The sequence below is a fragment of the Rhinolophus ferrumequinum genome, chromosome X (assembly GCF_004115265.2).
Source record: "Rhinolophus ferrumequinum isolate MPI-CBG mRhiFer1 chromosome X, mRhiFer1_v1.p, whole genome shotgun sequence".
NCBI classification, from domain to species: Eukaryota; Metazoa; Chordata; class Mammalia; order Chiroptera; family Rhinolophidae; genus Rhinolophus; species Rhinolophus ferrumequinum.
The window spans coordinates 97,066,129-97,085,201 of NC_046284.1; the positions used below are offsets into that span (position 1 = coordinate 97,066,129).

At 35.5% G+C, this 19,073-nt stretch overlaps 1 protein-coding gene across 1 annotated transcript in view; it reads right to left on the reverse strand.

Annotated features, from left to right (window-relative positions):
* Positions 1 to 19,073, reverse strand: part of CFAP47 (cilia and flagella associated protein 47) — a 374,965-nt gene that overhangs the window by 252,199 nt on the left and 103,693 nt on the right. The window contains exons 25-26 of the mRNA XM_033099951.1: positions 10,869 to 11,064; positions 6,593 to 6,805 (exon numbers count right to left, since the gene is read on the reverse strand). Of these exons, the coding sequence (XP_032955842.1) occupies positions 6,593 to 6,805; positions 10,869 to 11,064 (409 nt within the window). The remainder of the gene's footprint in view (positions 1 to 6,592; positions 6,806 to 10,868; positions 11,065 to 19,073) is intronic.

A 19,073-nucleotide genomic window follows, 5' to 3' on the forward strand; every position in this document is an offset into this window, starting at 1 on the left:
CCCACAGCCTGACTTTCAGCAATAACGATGCTAAAATTCTAGATGGCTCATTGTCAATGGGCAGCAGATGGTGCTAAGAATGGAGTCTCCAAAAGATGAATAAGTCTAAATAACTGCTCTTTTTACTCCATGAAAGGAAATTTGAATACCTCAAAAGTTGCTTCTCGCTATGTGGTAATATCCCTTACATACTTATTTTAAATATCTAAATAACCCAGAAAGGCACATAAAGAGCAGATATAACTTACACTAGAGTTACTAAGGTCACATTGCCAACCTACATTGCTTTAAGGTGCCATGTGGTTGGACTCTGGGTCTGATTCATTCTCTAGTCTCCCTTATGTGATGCAGGTTCTTACCCTTTCAAAAACAGTAAGATATCTCGAAGAGGCATGCTAAAAACACTTTTAAAAATACTAGAAACAGACCCAAAGTTGCCAGGCATACCCTACAGAAGTATCGAACTGTGCACTGAGTAAAACAATAATTAGGATCAGCTTTCACTCTCCCTCATTTCCTTTTTATTGGATTGAATGCTTTAAAAGGCTGCAATTTAAATGACTGTCCTATTATTTTAATGAGAGTAAGCATAACAAGTTTTATTATGCATCAAAAATGTTTTTGAATCCATAACAAGGTTGATAAAATGATACTGTATATACGAAAACATTGTTTTAAGCACTAAATCTGCTTGCTTTTCCTTTTTCTCACTTTAATTCCCACTCTTATGTTTCAAATTCACCAATGAAGACTGAACATGTGAAACCCCAGGCACTTCACCCTCAACCCCAATAAAGGCAGAACCGCAGGCTCTCCCGCATTCTCTCGCTCACTCTCTCTCTCTCTCTCTCTCTCTCTACTGGTCAGGTCACCTCACTGTGTGGACCCAGGCTTGCCATTTACCCTTCAGGACTTGTCATTAGTAAACCTTGTTTTTTCAAAATTCCCTGATGGTTGTTTTTGAGGTACATTTTGCAATCCTAACAAAACTCACAAGGGCCAGTCCGGCCACAACAATGGCTCTGAAAGGGGAAATGTCTGTAAGGGCTCTGCCGTAAGTACTATGCCCCAGTGAGTACCCCCGGCATTTCTAGGCAATAGCATCACTATCTATAGGCTGACACCACCCCAAACCAAATAGTACAGGATCCTTTCAATTGTGGCTATGACAGCATCAACCCTTTAGTTACTAGGTCTGGAGTGGGTCCAAGGTCCAGAAGGAGTGTTTGAGGCAGATCAGGCACCAGGTATGAGCACTTAGGACAGTGGCTGATTACCAACTAGCAAGGAAATATTTCAAGATTTTATCCACTGGCAAGGATGTACCACTGTGTGCCAGCCAATCAGCGGCTCTGATTTTAGTTCAACCTCCTCTACCAAACATCCTTGTACTGCTCTTACTATGCACTTCCAACTGGTCATTTAGAACATAATGTGTGGTTTCGTTTGCATTAAGATATCAAAATCTTCATAATCATAATGGATTATATATCACATGACATAACGAAACTTAAAGATAATTTCATTCAGTTTACTTACTAAACTGACCATGTTACAGCAATAAAATCCTAGGACTTGAAAAGGTAAAGGGAAGCAAAGTTGTATGATAGAGATAATGGGACATGATCTCAAATCTAGGTTCTTTCACTCACCAGCTGGGTGGGGGTCCAAAAGATAAAAACACCATAGTACTTCAAGTTCCTCTGCTGTAAATTTGGAATTATACTTTACAATGTAGACCTCTTAAACAGATTAAGTTAGATAATCTATTAGCAAACTAAACCAACTTATTCTAAAAGAAAGATGGGTATACAATCTAAGGATTCTCACAGGAACACCATTTTCTAGTGGTAATGTCATTTCCTGCCAAATATTTAACAGTGTCCCACTGTTTCATCCCTCCTGATGACATTTTCCCTTATTCAGTCTTGAAGGTCCAGTGTTTTACAAATTTTACTGTGCACCTGAATCACCTGAGGAGTGTTTTAAAATACAGATATGGCTGATTCCTTAGACTAGAAATTCTACCTTTCAAACAAGCTCAAAGTCTTCCCAGACTAACAACTCAGCATCAAATGGGAACCTGTAAGACGTACAAATTTGCAGATCCCACTGAAGACGTACTAAACCAGAACTCTGGAGGTACAGCCCAAGCTGTAACCAGCACTGCAGGTGAGTCAGATGCAGGGTAAAGTTTGAGAACCACTGTTGAGCGCCAGGGTTCTCAACTCTGAGCTCCCATTCGAATCACGTATTGCATTTCAATAAACATATGCTTCTTTAATTTTTTTGTAGGAAAAGAAAATACATATTTTAATTTTATAAGAAATATGTGTTTTCCACTTTGAAATTTTATTGATTTGAAACATGTACTTTCAAAGGAATATTTTAGCAGTTGATTTGGTACTGGATTTCAATTTATTACATTGATCTGAAGCCTTCTGCCAACACTATTATTTTAAAATACCTAAAAAGAACTGTATATATGTAAAATACCTAAAAGAGTGGTATAATAATAAATTTAAGTAAAAATCATCTTCTGTAGAGTTTACTGATGGTAGTTGTAACACAGACTCTTCCAGTAAAATTGTAAACATTCACTTATTTATGTTATAACCATGGAAACAATTTATGAGTTTCTGTCTCATCAATAAATTAATATTATCAATAAAAATAAATACTATCCCAGTTTTTATTAGGTAGGCTTTAATTACTATCATTACTATACGTCAAACATGGAATCGTGTGTGTGTGTGTGTGTGTGTGTGTGTGTGTGTATGTGTGTTGAGAGAGACAGACAGACAGAGACAGATAGACTTGTAAAGCAGGAAAAGAGGAAAATATACCATCTCTTTTTTTTATTCTTTGCAAAGTTTATATATGACATATGACAGTGTTACTCTCAAAAAAGTACACGTACAATAAAAATTTCTACATGATTCTATACAATCTAAGTGGTGTTAAAACAAGGTGACTACTAAGGACATAATATTTGGAAATAGAAATTTCATTGAAACTCTTAGCTCCTCCACTTAATATCCGAGTGAACTTGGACAAGTTATATCACACTGTGGGCCTTAGATACTTTTTCTGTAAAATAGAGAGGAAGATCTAAAAGCATCCACCTTCCTGGCTGTTGTGTGGATCCCATGATATTTTGCCTAGGACCTAGGACCTGCCCTGTATAATTAATAGCCGCTGACCTCCTGGTTCCTGTATTTATCCAAGCTTTGATTTCCACAATGAAATGCCGGTGCTCCTTCTATGTTGAACTCATGGATACTATAGCAAAGCATGTAAGACTCTCCTAACCTGCTACTTTTGCAATTTTAGCATCATCTCTCAGTTCTGCCTTGCCAATAACCATCAAAACACAAATGCCAAAACTATCCTCCAAACATGAGGCTGCTTCAGCCTCCAAACCTATCACGTTTTTACCACTTATGATACTCTACCCACATCACCACCCCTTCCATGGATATATACAACCTCCATCCCCAGATTTCCTGGGAATTTGGGGAAAAGACAAGCAGGGTGTGCACCCTCTGAACTGAGGGCACATGAGTGGACAGCGGACCATTATCAGTGGCAGCAGACATATGAGCAGGAACAATAGCAGCTATAATTTTAAGTGTTCGGTCAGTTGGACCAATCCAAATATGACAAAGTCTAAAGAAGGAAACAAAATTCAATGCCAAGCATGTTAGCCGACCCAGGGGAGCCACAGTATGAAATGGTCTTACATAAGAAAAGGAAAGCAAAGCATGAAGGAATGAGTATTTTATTTTTTACTGTACTTCAATATGAACACACCGGGAGCAATAAAAGGCTTCAATTCAGGACAAACACTGGCAAGTGTAATTTGTCCTTTGAGATTTAATTCAGGAGCCTATGTAGCCATCCCCGATTTCCCCAGCACCCAGGATATTATTAGTAACTCCTTTTGTGTTACATTTTCTATTTGCCTCTGTTGGCACCAAAGAGTACATAAAAAACTTATTTAGAGTCTCCCTTGCTGACTACCCTGACCTCCATCAAGGAAAGGCCCCTTTCTATTTCCTCTTTGCTTATTCAAACTCTTGGGCAGAGCACACAAGGATTACCTACAAGAATAACAAATGGATGAAAAGCAAAGAAAGAGCCAAACTTATTCCCAAGAAAAATTCTGAGGCGAAAGGGAAGCTCTTGAGGAATTTCTTGCTGGAAGATCTCATTTATCACAATGGGATTAGAGGTGGAATGCCCAGAGAAAGGCGAGGACAGCTTTGGAGAGTTGAGAAGAGAAGGAAGATGATCGTACACACTAGAAACTAGAAAAGGAGTTAACAATACATCAGGAAAAGAATTTGCCAGTATTATGGTTCCAGAGAGTGCTCAGGATTTGGCCCCTTGTTCATCTGGGTGCATGAAAAAGCCTTTTGTCGCCCATCTATGATTTTCAAACTTTCTAAATTAGTTCCGATAGCTCTACTTTATGCCAAGCTTGCTGAGAGTTGAAATGGAGTTTAGTGGAAAGTAAGGTAAGAAGGGCAGTGTAATTCAGGTAAGAGCAAACAAGTCTGGAGGCTAAAAGGAATCACACAACAACAAAAAGGAAAGACAAGAAAATCATCAAACACAGCACCCTTCTCCTTCTAGAGGCTGTTTTCAGGTCTTCTTAGCAGCCCATTTGCTGACCACACCTCACCGCACTGGTGAAGTCTGTTTGTGCTCCTCTTAGAGGCAGTTATACCCCTGTTCCAGTGACAGGATAGGTAGATAGACAGACAGGAGCAGGAGAAGGAGAGACCTAGCCCCAACTAGGAGGCCACTTGCTGCAGCTCCTACTTGGGTCCAGACCCCTTGCAGCTGCCCTCACTTAGGGCACTGATGCTTTACTGGCCCAGCAGGATTCCAGGCTGACACATACCCCTAAATCAAAGCGGTGTGTTGCTAGAAGTCAGAGAAGGGAGGAAGACATCCCGCTTATCAGAGTATACATCCTGCTTCTCAGGACCCTTTTAGTGAGCTTCTCAAACAAATCCGAAAAATTGACAGAAACTGCCTTGAGAACCCAAAGGGAGGACTGGGCACCTCAGCAGGAGAGGAAGAGAGAAAGAGAAGGGAGAGGAGGACACAATTCTACCTATAGAGATAAAAACCCTCACACAGTGTAAGGAGAGGCCTTTCCCTCTCTGGGGATTGGTCCGCTCCACATCTTGGAGTGTATCCGCCTTTACTAATAAACTTACTACCCTATACCTGCACAAAAACGCTGTCTCTTGACTGAATTCTTTCCCTTGAGAAGACAAGAGCCAAGGAACAGCATCACAACCCGGTAACACTAGAAGCCATCCAGTTCATCTATTTCCTTCTGCACCCTGTTAACGTGGTCTGAGACTTCATTAGCTTTACAATATTCATGGATACGTTACTCATGATTTTTACTGGTGAGTTCCAAGGTGGTCCTTACGTAGTACTTTGGGCAGAGTGTGACTTTATGGACTAGAGCAAAGGAAAGTTAAACTTCAATGGATAAGGTTAGTAATGTACAGAATGTCTTCCAGGACAGAGTCACGGAGCTCAGTGCTTCATAGGAGCCTAAAGTAACACCATTAAATTGTCTTAAAATGTCAACAAAAGATGGACTATTAGCATCAAGAGAAAAATGGGCATCTGAGAGGTTTAACAGATTTTATGCATCAGGGTCTGCAAGAAAGAGACATGCCAGCTGGAGTTCAGGAAAACTCCATGCACGACGTTCTGGATACAGCCATACTTCAGCTTGGATGCAACATTCCAGCACTATCTGTTTCTCTCCTGTCTCATTCCTAACACATCAATCAATCCTCTGACTAGGAATGAAGGTACTACATAGTAATAACCCCACTAAAAGTTAATAAATTATAACCTAGAGTCAACATAGTGACATTAATCTTTAGTGTACGATTTACTCTATGCTGCTTCTCACTATAAACATTTTAAACAAACTTTATTGCTGTACACATTAGCCTCCTGTCACTTGGTGAGTGAAATCATCTCAGGGTATAAAATAAAAGTGGAATTTCTGGTCCTAAGAGGTAAGAAATCCAAAAAAACATTGTTTCAGCAAGACGTATTTGAATTTCTCTGAGACTGTTAAGGCAACATGTAACAAAATCATACTGTTTGGAAACTCATTATGCTGATGTTTCTGATTTTCATTTCATACGTATTTAGCACTTCCTTGGGAGCAATTCCTGCCCAATTACTCAATAAGCATTAACCCAATGAAATTCTCATGATCGCAGATAAGATCAGTTATCTCCATTTAACAGATGAGGAAACTGAGAGCCTCAGAAGATTCAGTAACTTCATCAAAGTTAACTGAGCCAGGATTCAAACCCACACTGCCTGGATCCAGATATTAGGCTGGTGACTACTATTATGCTGTTTCTCATTAGAGCAACAATGCATTTGGAACTTGAAGAAAATCTTTATATCATTAGATTTAAAAAATCTAAAAAAGTCATTATTTCAGATGTCTCTCCTTTAACATTTTACAGTAGTGTAAAATATAAACCTTTTATTCTTCGCTGTCAGATACAGAAGAACCTACATTAAAATATCTTACCTGTTACCTATGTCATCATAGAAAATTACACTGGTAAAAAGTGACACAGGTTTAGATGATTTGAAACTGATGCGGCAGGAGAGCTCAGTGTTAATTCCTCTGGGAGAGCCTGGGATGGCTCTGCCTCCTGGAAACGTCACAGAAAAAAATACCATGACATCGCTACCATCAAGAAATCCTGCCGATGGACTCTTCACGGATAACACTGCATTGCTGTTTAAAATTTAAGAACAAAAATATTTAGCTCAAAATACATGCAAGTAACTTGCTTTACATGTGTTTTCCTCTGTTTTTTGGAACAATAGAAAAATTAAAACAACAAGTATTTACGATAATATGCCCAATTATTAAATATATCATCTCATTTTTCTCCACTGGATATATGGTTGTGCCCCATTTATTCCTAATATTATTTAGTTGGGTTTCTCTCTTTTTGTTCCTCATCAACTTCACTGTATTCATGTCCATTGTATCAGTTTTTTCAAAGAACCACCTGTTAATTTCAGTGAGCCTATGGTCTATATATTTGTTTTCTATCCTTTAACTTCTATTCTTTTTCATTTTATCTTCCCTCTACATTTCTTTTGTTCAATCTACTTCAAATCATTTTTTTGTCTAATATCAGTATTTAAAAATATTTATTTCCATCTAAGTACCATTTTTGCTGCATTTCATAAGTTTATTTACTTATTTATTTTTTGCTTAACCACTGGAATTTTGGTGTTTAATACAACAGATGCAGTTTACTTTAACAAACATGCAGGCCTGTTTGTCTAACAAAACCAACAGAAGTCACAGCGGCTGTTTTAAGTTGAGTCTTCAATTCTAATATTCAAACACTGCTTACAGTATTTGATTATATTATACATAATTCTCAATAAATGTTTTCATGTTTTGATATATAGTTTTTTAATTCTTTATTTGCAAAATTCAATAAGATATATTCTCTGACTCTCTATGAAAGTTTTTTTTTTAACATTTCCAAATGTATGGGAGATCTTGTTAATATTTGCTTAATTGATTTCTAAGCAATTGATTTTTAAGCAATTTTTAAGTGATGAAGGACTAGTCAATTTTCTTGTTATTTTAATTTTTAGTTTAGCATTATTATCAAAGCATATATTCTATGTGATATCAACTCTTTAAAATTTGTTAAACCTGAACTATAAAATGATACACCTTCAGTTTTTGTAAATATCCCAGGTATGATTGAGAAAAACTTGTACTCTAATTTCAAGGTTTGGTATTTTATAATACTATTTGAAGATTAGTTTTAGTATTTTTAATAATATAGTATCAAGTAAGTGAAGCTTTTAAATATCTTGCTCAAATCCTCCTTATCCATACAAATGTTTTTGTCTTCTGGACTCATCAATAATTGAGATATGTGTTGAAATATCCTAAGTGATGAAGGACTAGTCAATTTTCTTGTTATTTTAATTTGGGAGTTATATATTTTAAAACTAATTGCACACAGAATTTTAGAATTCTGATAGTTTCCAGGTGAGCTGCAGCTTTTATAATTATTTAATGACTTTTCTATATTAAAAATGTGTTTTACCTCTTAAAGGTTACCACACCTGAAATTAATACTGATACCCAGCTTTCTTTTGGTTATGCTGATATCTTTTTTCTTTTTTTAAAATTAGTTTCAGGTGTACAAAACAACGTAACGATTAGACATTTACACGCCTCACAAAGTGATAAGCACCCTCAAGGCTAATTCCCATCTGACATCGTATATAGCTATTACAATACCATTGACATACACTGATGTATCTTTTGCTAAGATTTTACTTTGCTGATTTTCAACTGAGAGTGGTTTTGCTCCCCGGAGGACATGTAGCAATGTGTGGAGACATTTTTCTTCTGTCACAACTGGGGAGCTGTACTATTGGGGAGAGACCAGGGAAGCTGCTAAACATCCTACAATGTTGGATAGCCTCCAACAGAAAAGAATTATCCTCCTCAAAATGGCAACAGTACTGAAGTTGAGAAATCCTACTTTCCTTCAATCTTTCTTTGTCCTTATGTTTCATATATACTCCTTTTAATAGGCAGTTTACTTTTTTCCTTATTTACTTTATCATTCTTTTAACTAGAGTAATTCATTTACATTTTATTGTATTACCCAACTATTTAGAGAGTGTGCCACCATTTTTGTTTTAGTTTTCTTTTACTTTTTAAAATATGAGTCTTTTTCTCTTACCAAGTTAACTGAGGTTTTGTTTCTCTACCGCTTGTTTATTTATACAATCTTAGGTTTAGTGGATGCCCTTACATTTTTATCATATACACTTTTAAAAAAAAAATTTCTCAGTTATATTTGGTTCATTTTCAAATATATATTGTATAATCCCATGTTAATTACTAAGTTTTTATAAGGCCATCTTTTAAAAATAAATTATTTATATTCTGTATCTGATAATTCCAATCTCTGAATTAAGAATCTAAATCTCAAGATGGTTTTTTGTGCTGACTAAATTATAGAGTCTTTCGTCCACGTGAATTTTGTGATGCCTGATACTGTGCTCATGTCTGGTTGGTAGAAATATGTGGAAATTGAAATAGGGGCCCAAATGGAGGATGGCTTCATTTAAAGAAGAGGTTCACAAGGTGTGGTCCATGGCTCGGCAGTTTCAGTATCATCTGGAAACTTATTAGAAGTACAAACAATTACATCTCATTCCAGGCTTCCTGAACCATCAATTCTGGGAATGGGACCCAACCGCCTCTTTTAAAAAGTGATCCTAATGTATACTAAAGTTTCAGAACCACTGAGCTAGAGAAGATTTGCTTGCTTCTGCTGATAGATAGAAGGACTTACTCATCTGGAACCATTTTAGCCTCTTCCATTGTCCCTAGATTAATCCAGGAATCTGAGATTAAGTTTTCCTACCCTGAAGTTGCCCTGAGATTGCAGAACAAGCCTGCATTTAGCATGGTATTACAGCTCACCACTCCTCCTCTGCTTTCAGCTTATAAGTATGTATTGTTTTGGTTTGATTTGATTTGAGCCCTTTGGAGACCTACCATACTTCTCAGAAGCCCATCAATTAAATAAACACACACACACACACACACACACACACACACACACACACACAATCTACCTGTTTTGTAGTGTGAGGGTACTCAATGTACCGTGTTTCCCCGAAAATAAGACCTAACCGGAAAATAAGCCCTAGCATGATTTTTCAGGATGACATCTCCTGAACATAATCCCTAATGCGTCTTTTGGAGCAAGAATTAATATAAGACCCGGTCTTATTTTCGGGGAAACACGGTATGCAGACCAATATAGTATTGGGGTTTGGGCTGTTCATAATTTTTTTTAGGAAAACATTGCATTCAATTAAGTGTATGCACGAGTCAGGCAAAATTCCGAGATGGCCCCCAAGAGTCCTGTCTCTTCATGTACAAACTCTGTTTAATTCCCAACCCTTGGGTGGCAGGACCTATGAATGTGATGAGATACCACTTTGGTGATTAAGTTATATTACGTGGCAATGATAAAGGGACTTTCCATATATAATTAAGGTCCCTAGTCAAATGAATTTGAGTAAAGCAAAAGGGAGATTACCATGGGTAGATCAGACAAATACAGGAGATCCTAAAATAAGGTTTAGAGGTCAGAGACGGAGAAGTCAGAAAGATGGTCTACTTCTGTTTTGAATGAGTAAAGTACCATGGTATGAGGAGGAACCACAAGGTCAGGACTTGAGGGTGGCCTGTAAGATCTGAGAGTGGCCCCAGCCAACAGCTAGCAAGAAAATGACGTCTTAGTGCTACAACCGCAAGGATAAATTCCACCAATAACCCGAGATCTTGGAGGAGAACTGAGCCTCAGCTGAGACTGCTGCTACAACCCACACCTTGATTTCTGCCTACTGAGACCGTGAGCAGTGGATACAACTGAACTGACCCAGACTCCTGACCCAAGGAAACTGTGAGATAACCAATTCATGTTTTAAGGCACCAAGTTTGTGGTAATTTGTCACACAGCAACAGAAAATTAATACACTGAGTTTTTAAGCTTGCTTTTTATACTGTGAAGAAAGACGGATCAAAAATTTTTATAAGAAAATTAAATGACTAATTACGAGATAACTAAATGGGATTCTTTTTGTATTTTTAACTTAAATATACAGCTAAACACTGTAATACTTTGTTCCAACTATAGAAACAAGTCAGACATTGCTCATGACTCATAAAACACAAATACAAACAAAAAAGCACATAAGGAAAATATAGTAAATTCACATTAAGCATTTACCTGAAATAACTTTGAGGTAAAATGGTGATATCCATCACAGCTGTTACATCCAAAGGAACAGGGGTGAAAAATATGAATGGAGGTTTAAACAATAACATAGGTGATTTTACCTCTCCAACCAGATGTAATGTTTGATAGCAAAATGGATTATCATTTAAACGCAGAGGAATATTTGCTGTGTATTTTCCAAGACGCTCTAATGAGAAAAAATTAAGTATTTTAGATTAGTTCACACACACACACACAAAACAAATTTACATAGTTTAAACCTTACTAAATATTAAAATGTACTATGAAGTTACAGCTCAGTGGAGCAGAATAGACTGCCCAGAAATTGGACTTATCCTGGCAAGGAACTTAAGACATGTAATGAAGAGTCACTGAAATAAAAATCTTTCAAAAGTACACTATGTCTAAAAATAGAGCAAATCGCCTTAAAGCAGATTTTCATTATTATGGAAAAACACATATACCTTAAGGAAACAGTGGAACAGGACTTCTTTTTTTATTGTTTTCTGTGCCTTAATAAGAGCAAATGAACTCCTTAGTATAAGAATTATGAAGATGAGGTCAGATAACTGCCTCTGAGATGTAAGTTTTATAAACGTGTTATAAGCATGTTTAATTTTTTAAGAGTTAGGTTGGGATCCTAAGGAGGAAACCCACAGATTTGACCACTTGGGCTCAGCTCCATACTGAAAGAAAAGTTAAAGGATATGTTTCTTATTTCCTTCTAGATTGTCCAGTCCATTTCATCTGGATATAAATGCTAATAGAGACATAAAGGAGAAGCTCTGTATAGAAATACAAATGGTGGCTTTAGCTGAACTAGCTTTGTTCTATTTCTTTCAGAACCACACACAGTAGAAACTGAGAAGAAATACACAGAAATACATAATGAAACCTAATTATTTTTACAAAATAAACTTCAGAATACAGAGAATTATTTGATGTATTCTTTATTTTCAGAGTTCTAAACAGAGGTAATAAAAGATGAAACTTTGTTTTAAACCTAATCACAGTATCCTATGTACTGTTTCTCACACATAAAACTGAAGCAATTATATAACTCAATGCTAATAAATGTAGTAAAACATTAAGTTAACACAACACGGTGCTAATAGAATATCATTAAAAGAGAGAACACATAGTCAATGAACTCTCTAAAAAGTTATAATAGGTTTCTTATCCTGCCTTTTCTGTTGATACCATAGCCAGTTGTGGGTATTTTATTTAGATCGCTACATGTGTAAAACACTAGCATCCCCAAAATTCTTATACAAGTGATTTACTGAGGGAGTGCTCTCAGGAGTAAAGGGGGAAGCAGAACAGGGCCACCTGAGACAGTGGTGGTAGTGAAGCTTAAACACCTAGGCATCTCTACATGAGACATCTTCCTTCAGCCAAAGGCTATCCTCTGGAGAAGGGGAAAGATATAACCTATCAAGAGTCAACACCCACACGTGACAGATGGATGGAAAAGTCCAGTCATGGGAATCTGGATGGGCCCAAACAGCACATACAACAGGTCACAATCCTAATACCGCTTCATAACTAAGAATAATTAGAAAGAATAACAGGTAAGTTACTATAATACCCTTTTAAACAGAAAAATAGTTTGGAAATGGCATTTGGTATGCTTATCTAGTTATAGCACATAAACTATAAAGGGACTGAAGCAGATGCTGTAAATTAGAGATAAAGACTAGTAGTACAGACTTTCTCAAAAAGAAAAAAAAAAAATCTTCCTAGTTATTTATTCAAGCACCTTCTTGCTGCTCCTTTATTCTGGTCTGCTTAAAAAAGTTAGCTGTCAATACCCTCACTTCCTGAAGCTCATTACCAGAAAAATTTTATGTTTTCATGCAGCAGGGATTCTCATATTGAGAAATTTCTAAGGTTTGTGCACCCTGGGTGTCAGGCTTAGAAACATGAGGCTATTTCCATGAGAATAAAGAACACGCTTATCTAAGGGGAGTAAGAGTCTAGACAGACAAATTCAATTCATGAACATTGATTCAGATTCAGAAGGAATTGGAGATTTGCTTAGAGACCACTATGAGTCACCTGTGAGGAATCGACCTGGCAACCTTGTGGTTGAGAGCCCACTGGCCCATGTGGGAATCGAACCGGCAGCCTTAGGAGTTAGAAGCACAGTGCTCCAACTGCCTGAGCCACCGGGCTGGCCCCATGATTTTTAAAAGATATATTAGAAGGAAACAAATGCTTCAGTTTCTAATGGAAGATAAGGACCAAACACTAAAAAACCTAAAGTAAGATACAAGTGTATGTTACATATGTAATTAATGTCCAGGTGATGTTAGTGGAAATGGTGGAACTAGGACCTCTGAAAATCCAGTCCTCCACTAAAGCAGCGACAACAGTGGCAAAAACTGGCAAAATCAACATTTTCAGAACTCTAGATATTAACCAGAAGCTTGCAATAATCCAAGGAGTATTTATTTAAGAGAAATTCATAAACTTCAGTAAGAACAGTAAGCTCCACGTTGTTTTAACTTGTCTTTTCCCATCTGCTCTCCTTAGCTCTGTGTATCCTTAAACCAGCAGTGTCTCTATCAAGGTAGGCTAAAACCCAGCAGCCTAGCAAGCAACTGGAGGGAACACAATGGGTTTTGGAGCTTTCCAAATATCCCCACACCCAGAAAATTTTCACTATTTGACCACTCTGATGGCTCCCGGGGCAGGAGGAAGGGGAAACTCATTCTAATACCTTTCTTTTATTTTATCTAACTCAGAGCTCACTCAATAGGAATACCCCAGGGTATTTATTAAAACAATTATCATAAATTGTTTACTATCACAGCTGTCTGTGGCATTGATAACATTTTTGGCAAACAACAGGCTGACCAAAACTTAAAGGAAAAACAGAGAAATTAGATATTCAATAGAGAATTTCAAAAGCTCTGATTTATTTCCTGTTTACATGACCAAGAAGACCTGTGAAAATCCTAATTTCTCACCTTTGACTGACCTAGAGGTGTTACACAAGAAATAAATGAAGGCCAAGGAAGAGTTGTAAATTGCTTGAGTGTTCATTACATGCCCCAACACATGTACAGAATTTCTCAGCAAAGGATGGGCAATTTATTGATTTAAAGCATAAGGAAATCACTGTTAATCATTAGGTGAGCACTAAATTAAGAGACTTTAGTGGCCACACAAGAAAGGAAATACAGACCTTACAGAATTCGTTCTGAAATGCCACTAAACAAATAAACAGTAACATTAATAACAACAAACAAAAAATTGCAACAACTGCTGAGTGGCGGTAAGGTTCTCATTTCCATAGTTGGCATATTATGTTATTTATAATGCCCCATTTTCGAAAATAAAATTTTGACAGTGTGCATCTGATACTGAATAGTGATGGGTGTCGACTATGGTTTAATATACATATGTTATATAATATATACATATATTATATATATTATATAACATATCTAGTCATGGGATGCAGAGTGCAGCATGGGGAATGGGGTCAGTGGCACTGTGACGACTGTGTGCGATGTTGGAGGGGTGGTAGATTGGAGGAGGGGGGTTATCACTTTGTGAGGGGTGTAAATGTCTAACTATTACATTGCTTTGTACACCTGAAACTAATAATAATAATAAAAAAGAAAACTAAAAAAACAAAAATAATAAAATAAAATTTTGAGACACACAAAGAAACAAGAATGAATGATCCAAACACAAAAAAAAGGCTATAAACAGAAACTGCCCCTGCGAAAGTTCCAAGTATTAGACATATATACAAATGTATATACATATAAAATATATATTACATATAAATTATGGCATTGAAATACACAATAACTAAAATGAAAAATTCACTAGAGGGATTCAAAAGTAGATTTGAACTGGCTAAACAAAGAATTAGCCAACATGAAAAAATGGCAGTTGAATTTATCCAGTCTGAGAAACAGAAAGAAAGAATGGATGAAGAAAAATGAACAAAGCCTCAGAGATCTATAAAACAACATTATGTATACCAATATAAAGCAAAATGAGAATCCCTGGGAGGGAGAAGAGAAAGAGAGGCAGAAAGACTATTTGAAGAAATATTGACCAATAATACCAGAAACTAATGAAAACCATTAATCTAAACATGTTAAGAATTTTAATGAATTCCATGTAAGAGAAACTCAAAGTGATTTACCCTCAGACACATTTGTCAAACTGCCAAAAGCCAAAGAAAAGAAAGAATATTGAAAGCAGAAAAAGAAAAGTGACTCATTATACAAGGGATCCTTAATAATATGAACAACTGCTTATCAGAAACCATGAAGGCCATGCAGTGTGAAGACATATTTAAAGTACTGAAAGAAACAGACAATCAACCAAGAATTCCATATCCAACAAAATTATCCTTCAAAAATGAAGATGAAATCAAGACATTCCCAGATAAACAAAACCTGACAGACCTCATCATTAGCAGACCTTTTCTACAAGCAACACTAAAGGGGGTGTTTGAAACTTAAATAAAAGAACACTAGAAAGTAACCTGAATCACAGGAAGAAATAAAGAGGTAAAGGTAAGTATGAGTAAATATAAATAATCCCATAAAAGTAGTTTTATTTGTAAGTATTTTCATTGACTACCTGATTAAAAAGATACTGTATGAAGTATTATAAAACTCTGTTGATGGGATTATATTGAACAAAGTTGTCATTTGTATGACAGTAGTACAAAGGAGGAGGATGCTATATTGCAGCAAAGTTTTTATATACTATTGAAATGAAGCTGGTATTAACTTAAATTACATTTTAAAGAGTAAGATGTTAGTTATATTTTCTGTATAATTATATATGGGAAACCACTAAGAAGATACCTCAAAAATTTATTCTGGAAAAAAAAGGGAATTTAAATGCTAAACTAAACAACATCTAATGTAAAATTAGGCAGTCACAGAGGAGAGATAAACAAAAAATTAAGATATACAGAAAACAAATAGCATAAAAGCAGATGTAAATTTTTTCTTACCTTACTTCATCAGTAATTAATCAGTAAATGTAAACTGATTCAATACACCAATTAAAAGTCTGAGATATGCAAAATAAATTTTATAAAATGATCTATATGTATGCCATCTGCTGAAGACCCTCTTTAGATTAAAAAACACAATGCAATTGAAAGTAAAAGGATGAAAAACTTATATACATGCAAATAATCACTAAAAGAGAGCTGCAATGACTCTGACAGTAACAAACAAAATAGATATTAAGTAAAAATTGCTACTAGAGACAAAGAAGTGCATTATATATATTGATAATAGGACAATTCATCAAGAATATATAACAATTATAAACATATGCACCTAACAGAGCCACAAAGGACATGAAGCAAAATCTGGTAGAACTGAAAGGAGAAATGATAATTCAATAATAACCATTTGAAACTTCAATACTCCACTCTCAATTGTGGACAAGAAAACTAGGTAGATCATAAATAAATAAATGACTTAAAAAGCACTATAAATGAACTAGACCTACAAGACATCTATGGAACACACAACCCTACAAGAACAGATACTTCTCAACTACATGTGGAATATGTCTCCAGGGAAAGTCGTATTCTACGGTACAAGGTAAGCCTCAATACATTTAAAATGTATTGAAATCATACAAAATATGTTCTGCGACAACAAGAATAAAATTCGAAATCAGTAACAAAGTGAAATTTTGGAAATTCTCAAATATGTGGAAATTAAACACCACACTCCAAAATTACTAATCATCAAGAAGAAATGGCAAGGGAAATTTAAAAAAAAATTTGAGATGAATTAAAATGAAAATAAAACATACCAAAACTTATGGGATACAGCTAACGCAGTGCTCAGAGTGAAATTTAGTGTTACAAATGCCTATATTAAAAAAGAAGATAAATTTCAAATCAATATCTAACTTTGTACCATAAGAAATACAGAACGAGTAAATAACAACCAAACAAAGCAGAATAGAAGACATAATAAATAATAGAACAAAAATTAATTGAATATAGCATAGGAAAAAATTTTAAAAATTAATAAAATCAAAAGTTGATCTTTGAAAACATCATCAAATTAAAAAAAAAAAAAAAACCTTTAGTTAGAATGACCAAGAAAAAAGGAGGAAGATTCAAATTACAAAAATCATGAATATAAAAGGGAAAATCACTACTCACTTTACATAAACTTAATACAAGGATTATAAAGGAACACAATGCATAGTTGTATATAAAGAAGTTAGATAACCTCAATGAAATGGACAAATTCCTAGAAAGACACAAACTACTTAAACTGACTCAAGAAGAATTATAAAATCTGAATAGACTTACAAAAATGTATTGAAGTAGCAATCAAAAAACTTCCCACAGAGAATAGCCAACCCCAGATGGCTTTGTCGGTGAAATCTACTAAACATTTCATGAAGAATAAAAATCTTCACAAAAATGGAAATGATGGAATACTTCCCAAGCCATTCTTTAAGACCAGGGTAACAGAAATAAATACTTCTGTTTATGACCAATTGATTTTCGACAAGGATACCAAGACAATTCATTGGGGGAAACAATATTCTTTTCAACAAATGGTGCTGGGACAAGTAGATATGCCCATGCAAAAGAATGGGATTGGAGCCCTACCGTAGGCCATATTAAAAAATAACTCAAAATTGATCATAGATGTAAATGCAAGAGATAAAATTATACAACTTTGGGAGAAAACATAATAGTAAATAACCATGACCTTGGGTTATATAATGTTTTCTTAGATATGACATTATAAAGCCCAAGTGACAAAAGAAAAATGAGATAAGTTAGACTTCATCAAAATTAAAAGATAGTTTTCATCAGTTGTCATAATCAGAAGGTGAAAAGACAAATCCCAGAATGGAATGAAATATTTTCACATTACACTGTGATAAGGGAATTTTACCCAGAATATATAAAGAACACTGACAACTCAAAAAGACAGCTGAATTTTTAAATGGACAAAGGATTTCAATAAACACCTCTCCAAAGAAGATACACATATTTACAATACATACATGAAAATATATTCAACATCATTAGTCACCACAGAAATGCAAATAATAACTACAATAAAATATCACTTCATACGCACCAAAATTGCTATAATAAAAAAAGATAACAAGAAGGGTTGGTGAGAATGTGGAGAAATTGGAACCCTCAATCACTGCTGGAACCCTCAATCATTGCTGGAATAAACTGCTACAGTTGCTTTGTAAAACAGTTTGGCAGTTTCTTAAAATGTCAAAATAACAAATTATCCTAAGATCCAAGAATTCCACTCCAAAATATATACCCGAATAAATGAAAACATGTGTGTTCCTAACTATTTTATTCATAAGGGACAAAAAAGTAGAAACCATCCAAATGTCCATTAACTGAATGGACACTAAATGTGCATGAATAGACAATATGTGACATACCCATATAATTATTTGGCAATAAAAAGGAATGAAGTACTGATTCAGGCTACAACATGAACCCTGACATTATTACACTACATGAAAGAAGCCAATCACAAAAGGACGTGCATTGTATGATTCTATTTGTATGAAATGTCCACAGTAATCTTATTCCTAGAGACAGGAAATAAAGTAGCAGTCAACAGTGGCTGAATGGAGGGGGAGATGGGGAGTGACTACTGATGGGTATAGGCTTTCCTTTTTCGGGTGATAAATACGTTTTAAAATTAAGACTGTGGTGATCACTGGATAACTGAGGACATCTTAAACACCACCATGTTGTATACCTTTAAAAGGTAAATTTTACGGTGTGTGAATTAAACTTTAATAAAGTTGTTATCTAAAACAATACTTCAAAAACTAATGTCATCTGAGTGTACACTTTGTCTTTCTTAAGGTATCTAATTTAAAAATAGTTAAGAATATGAGGCAAAATAGAAGGCAACTTTTCCTTCTAATAGTCTCATCTTAATCAGCAGTAAAAACAACTAAGGAAACCAGCAAAGGAAGGCACACTTCCTCTGGAAATAATTACTAAGGAAAAGTTCTGAGGGCTGTATTCAGCAACACGTGAGCCAGGAAAAGGAAAAACTGTCTGCACTAGAAGGAAATAAATGGTGGCAACCAAAGGGTCAAGCAGATGTTATTCCAGTTCCAACTCAAAAGGCCTCTGTAACTCAACTTGAACTCCAAAAGATTCCAGTCTCCACCCAGCTG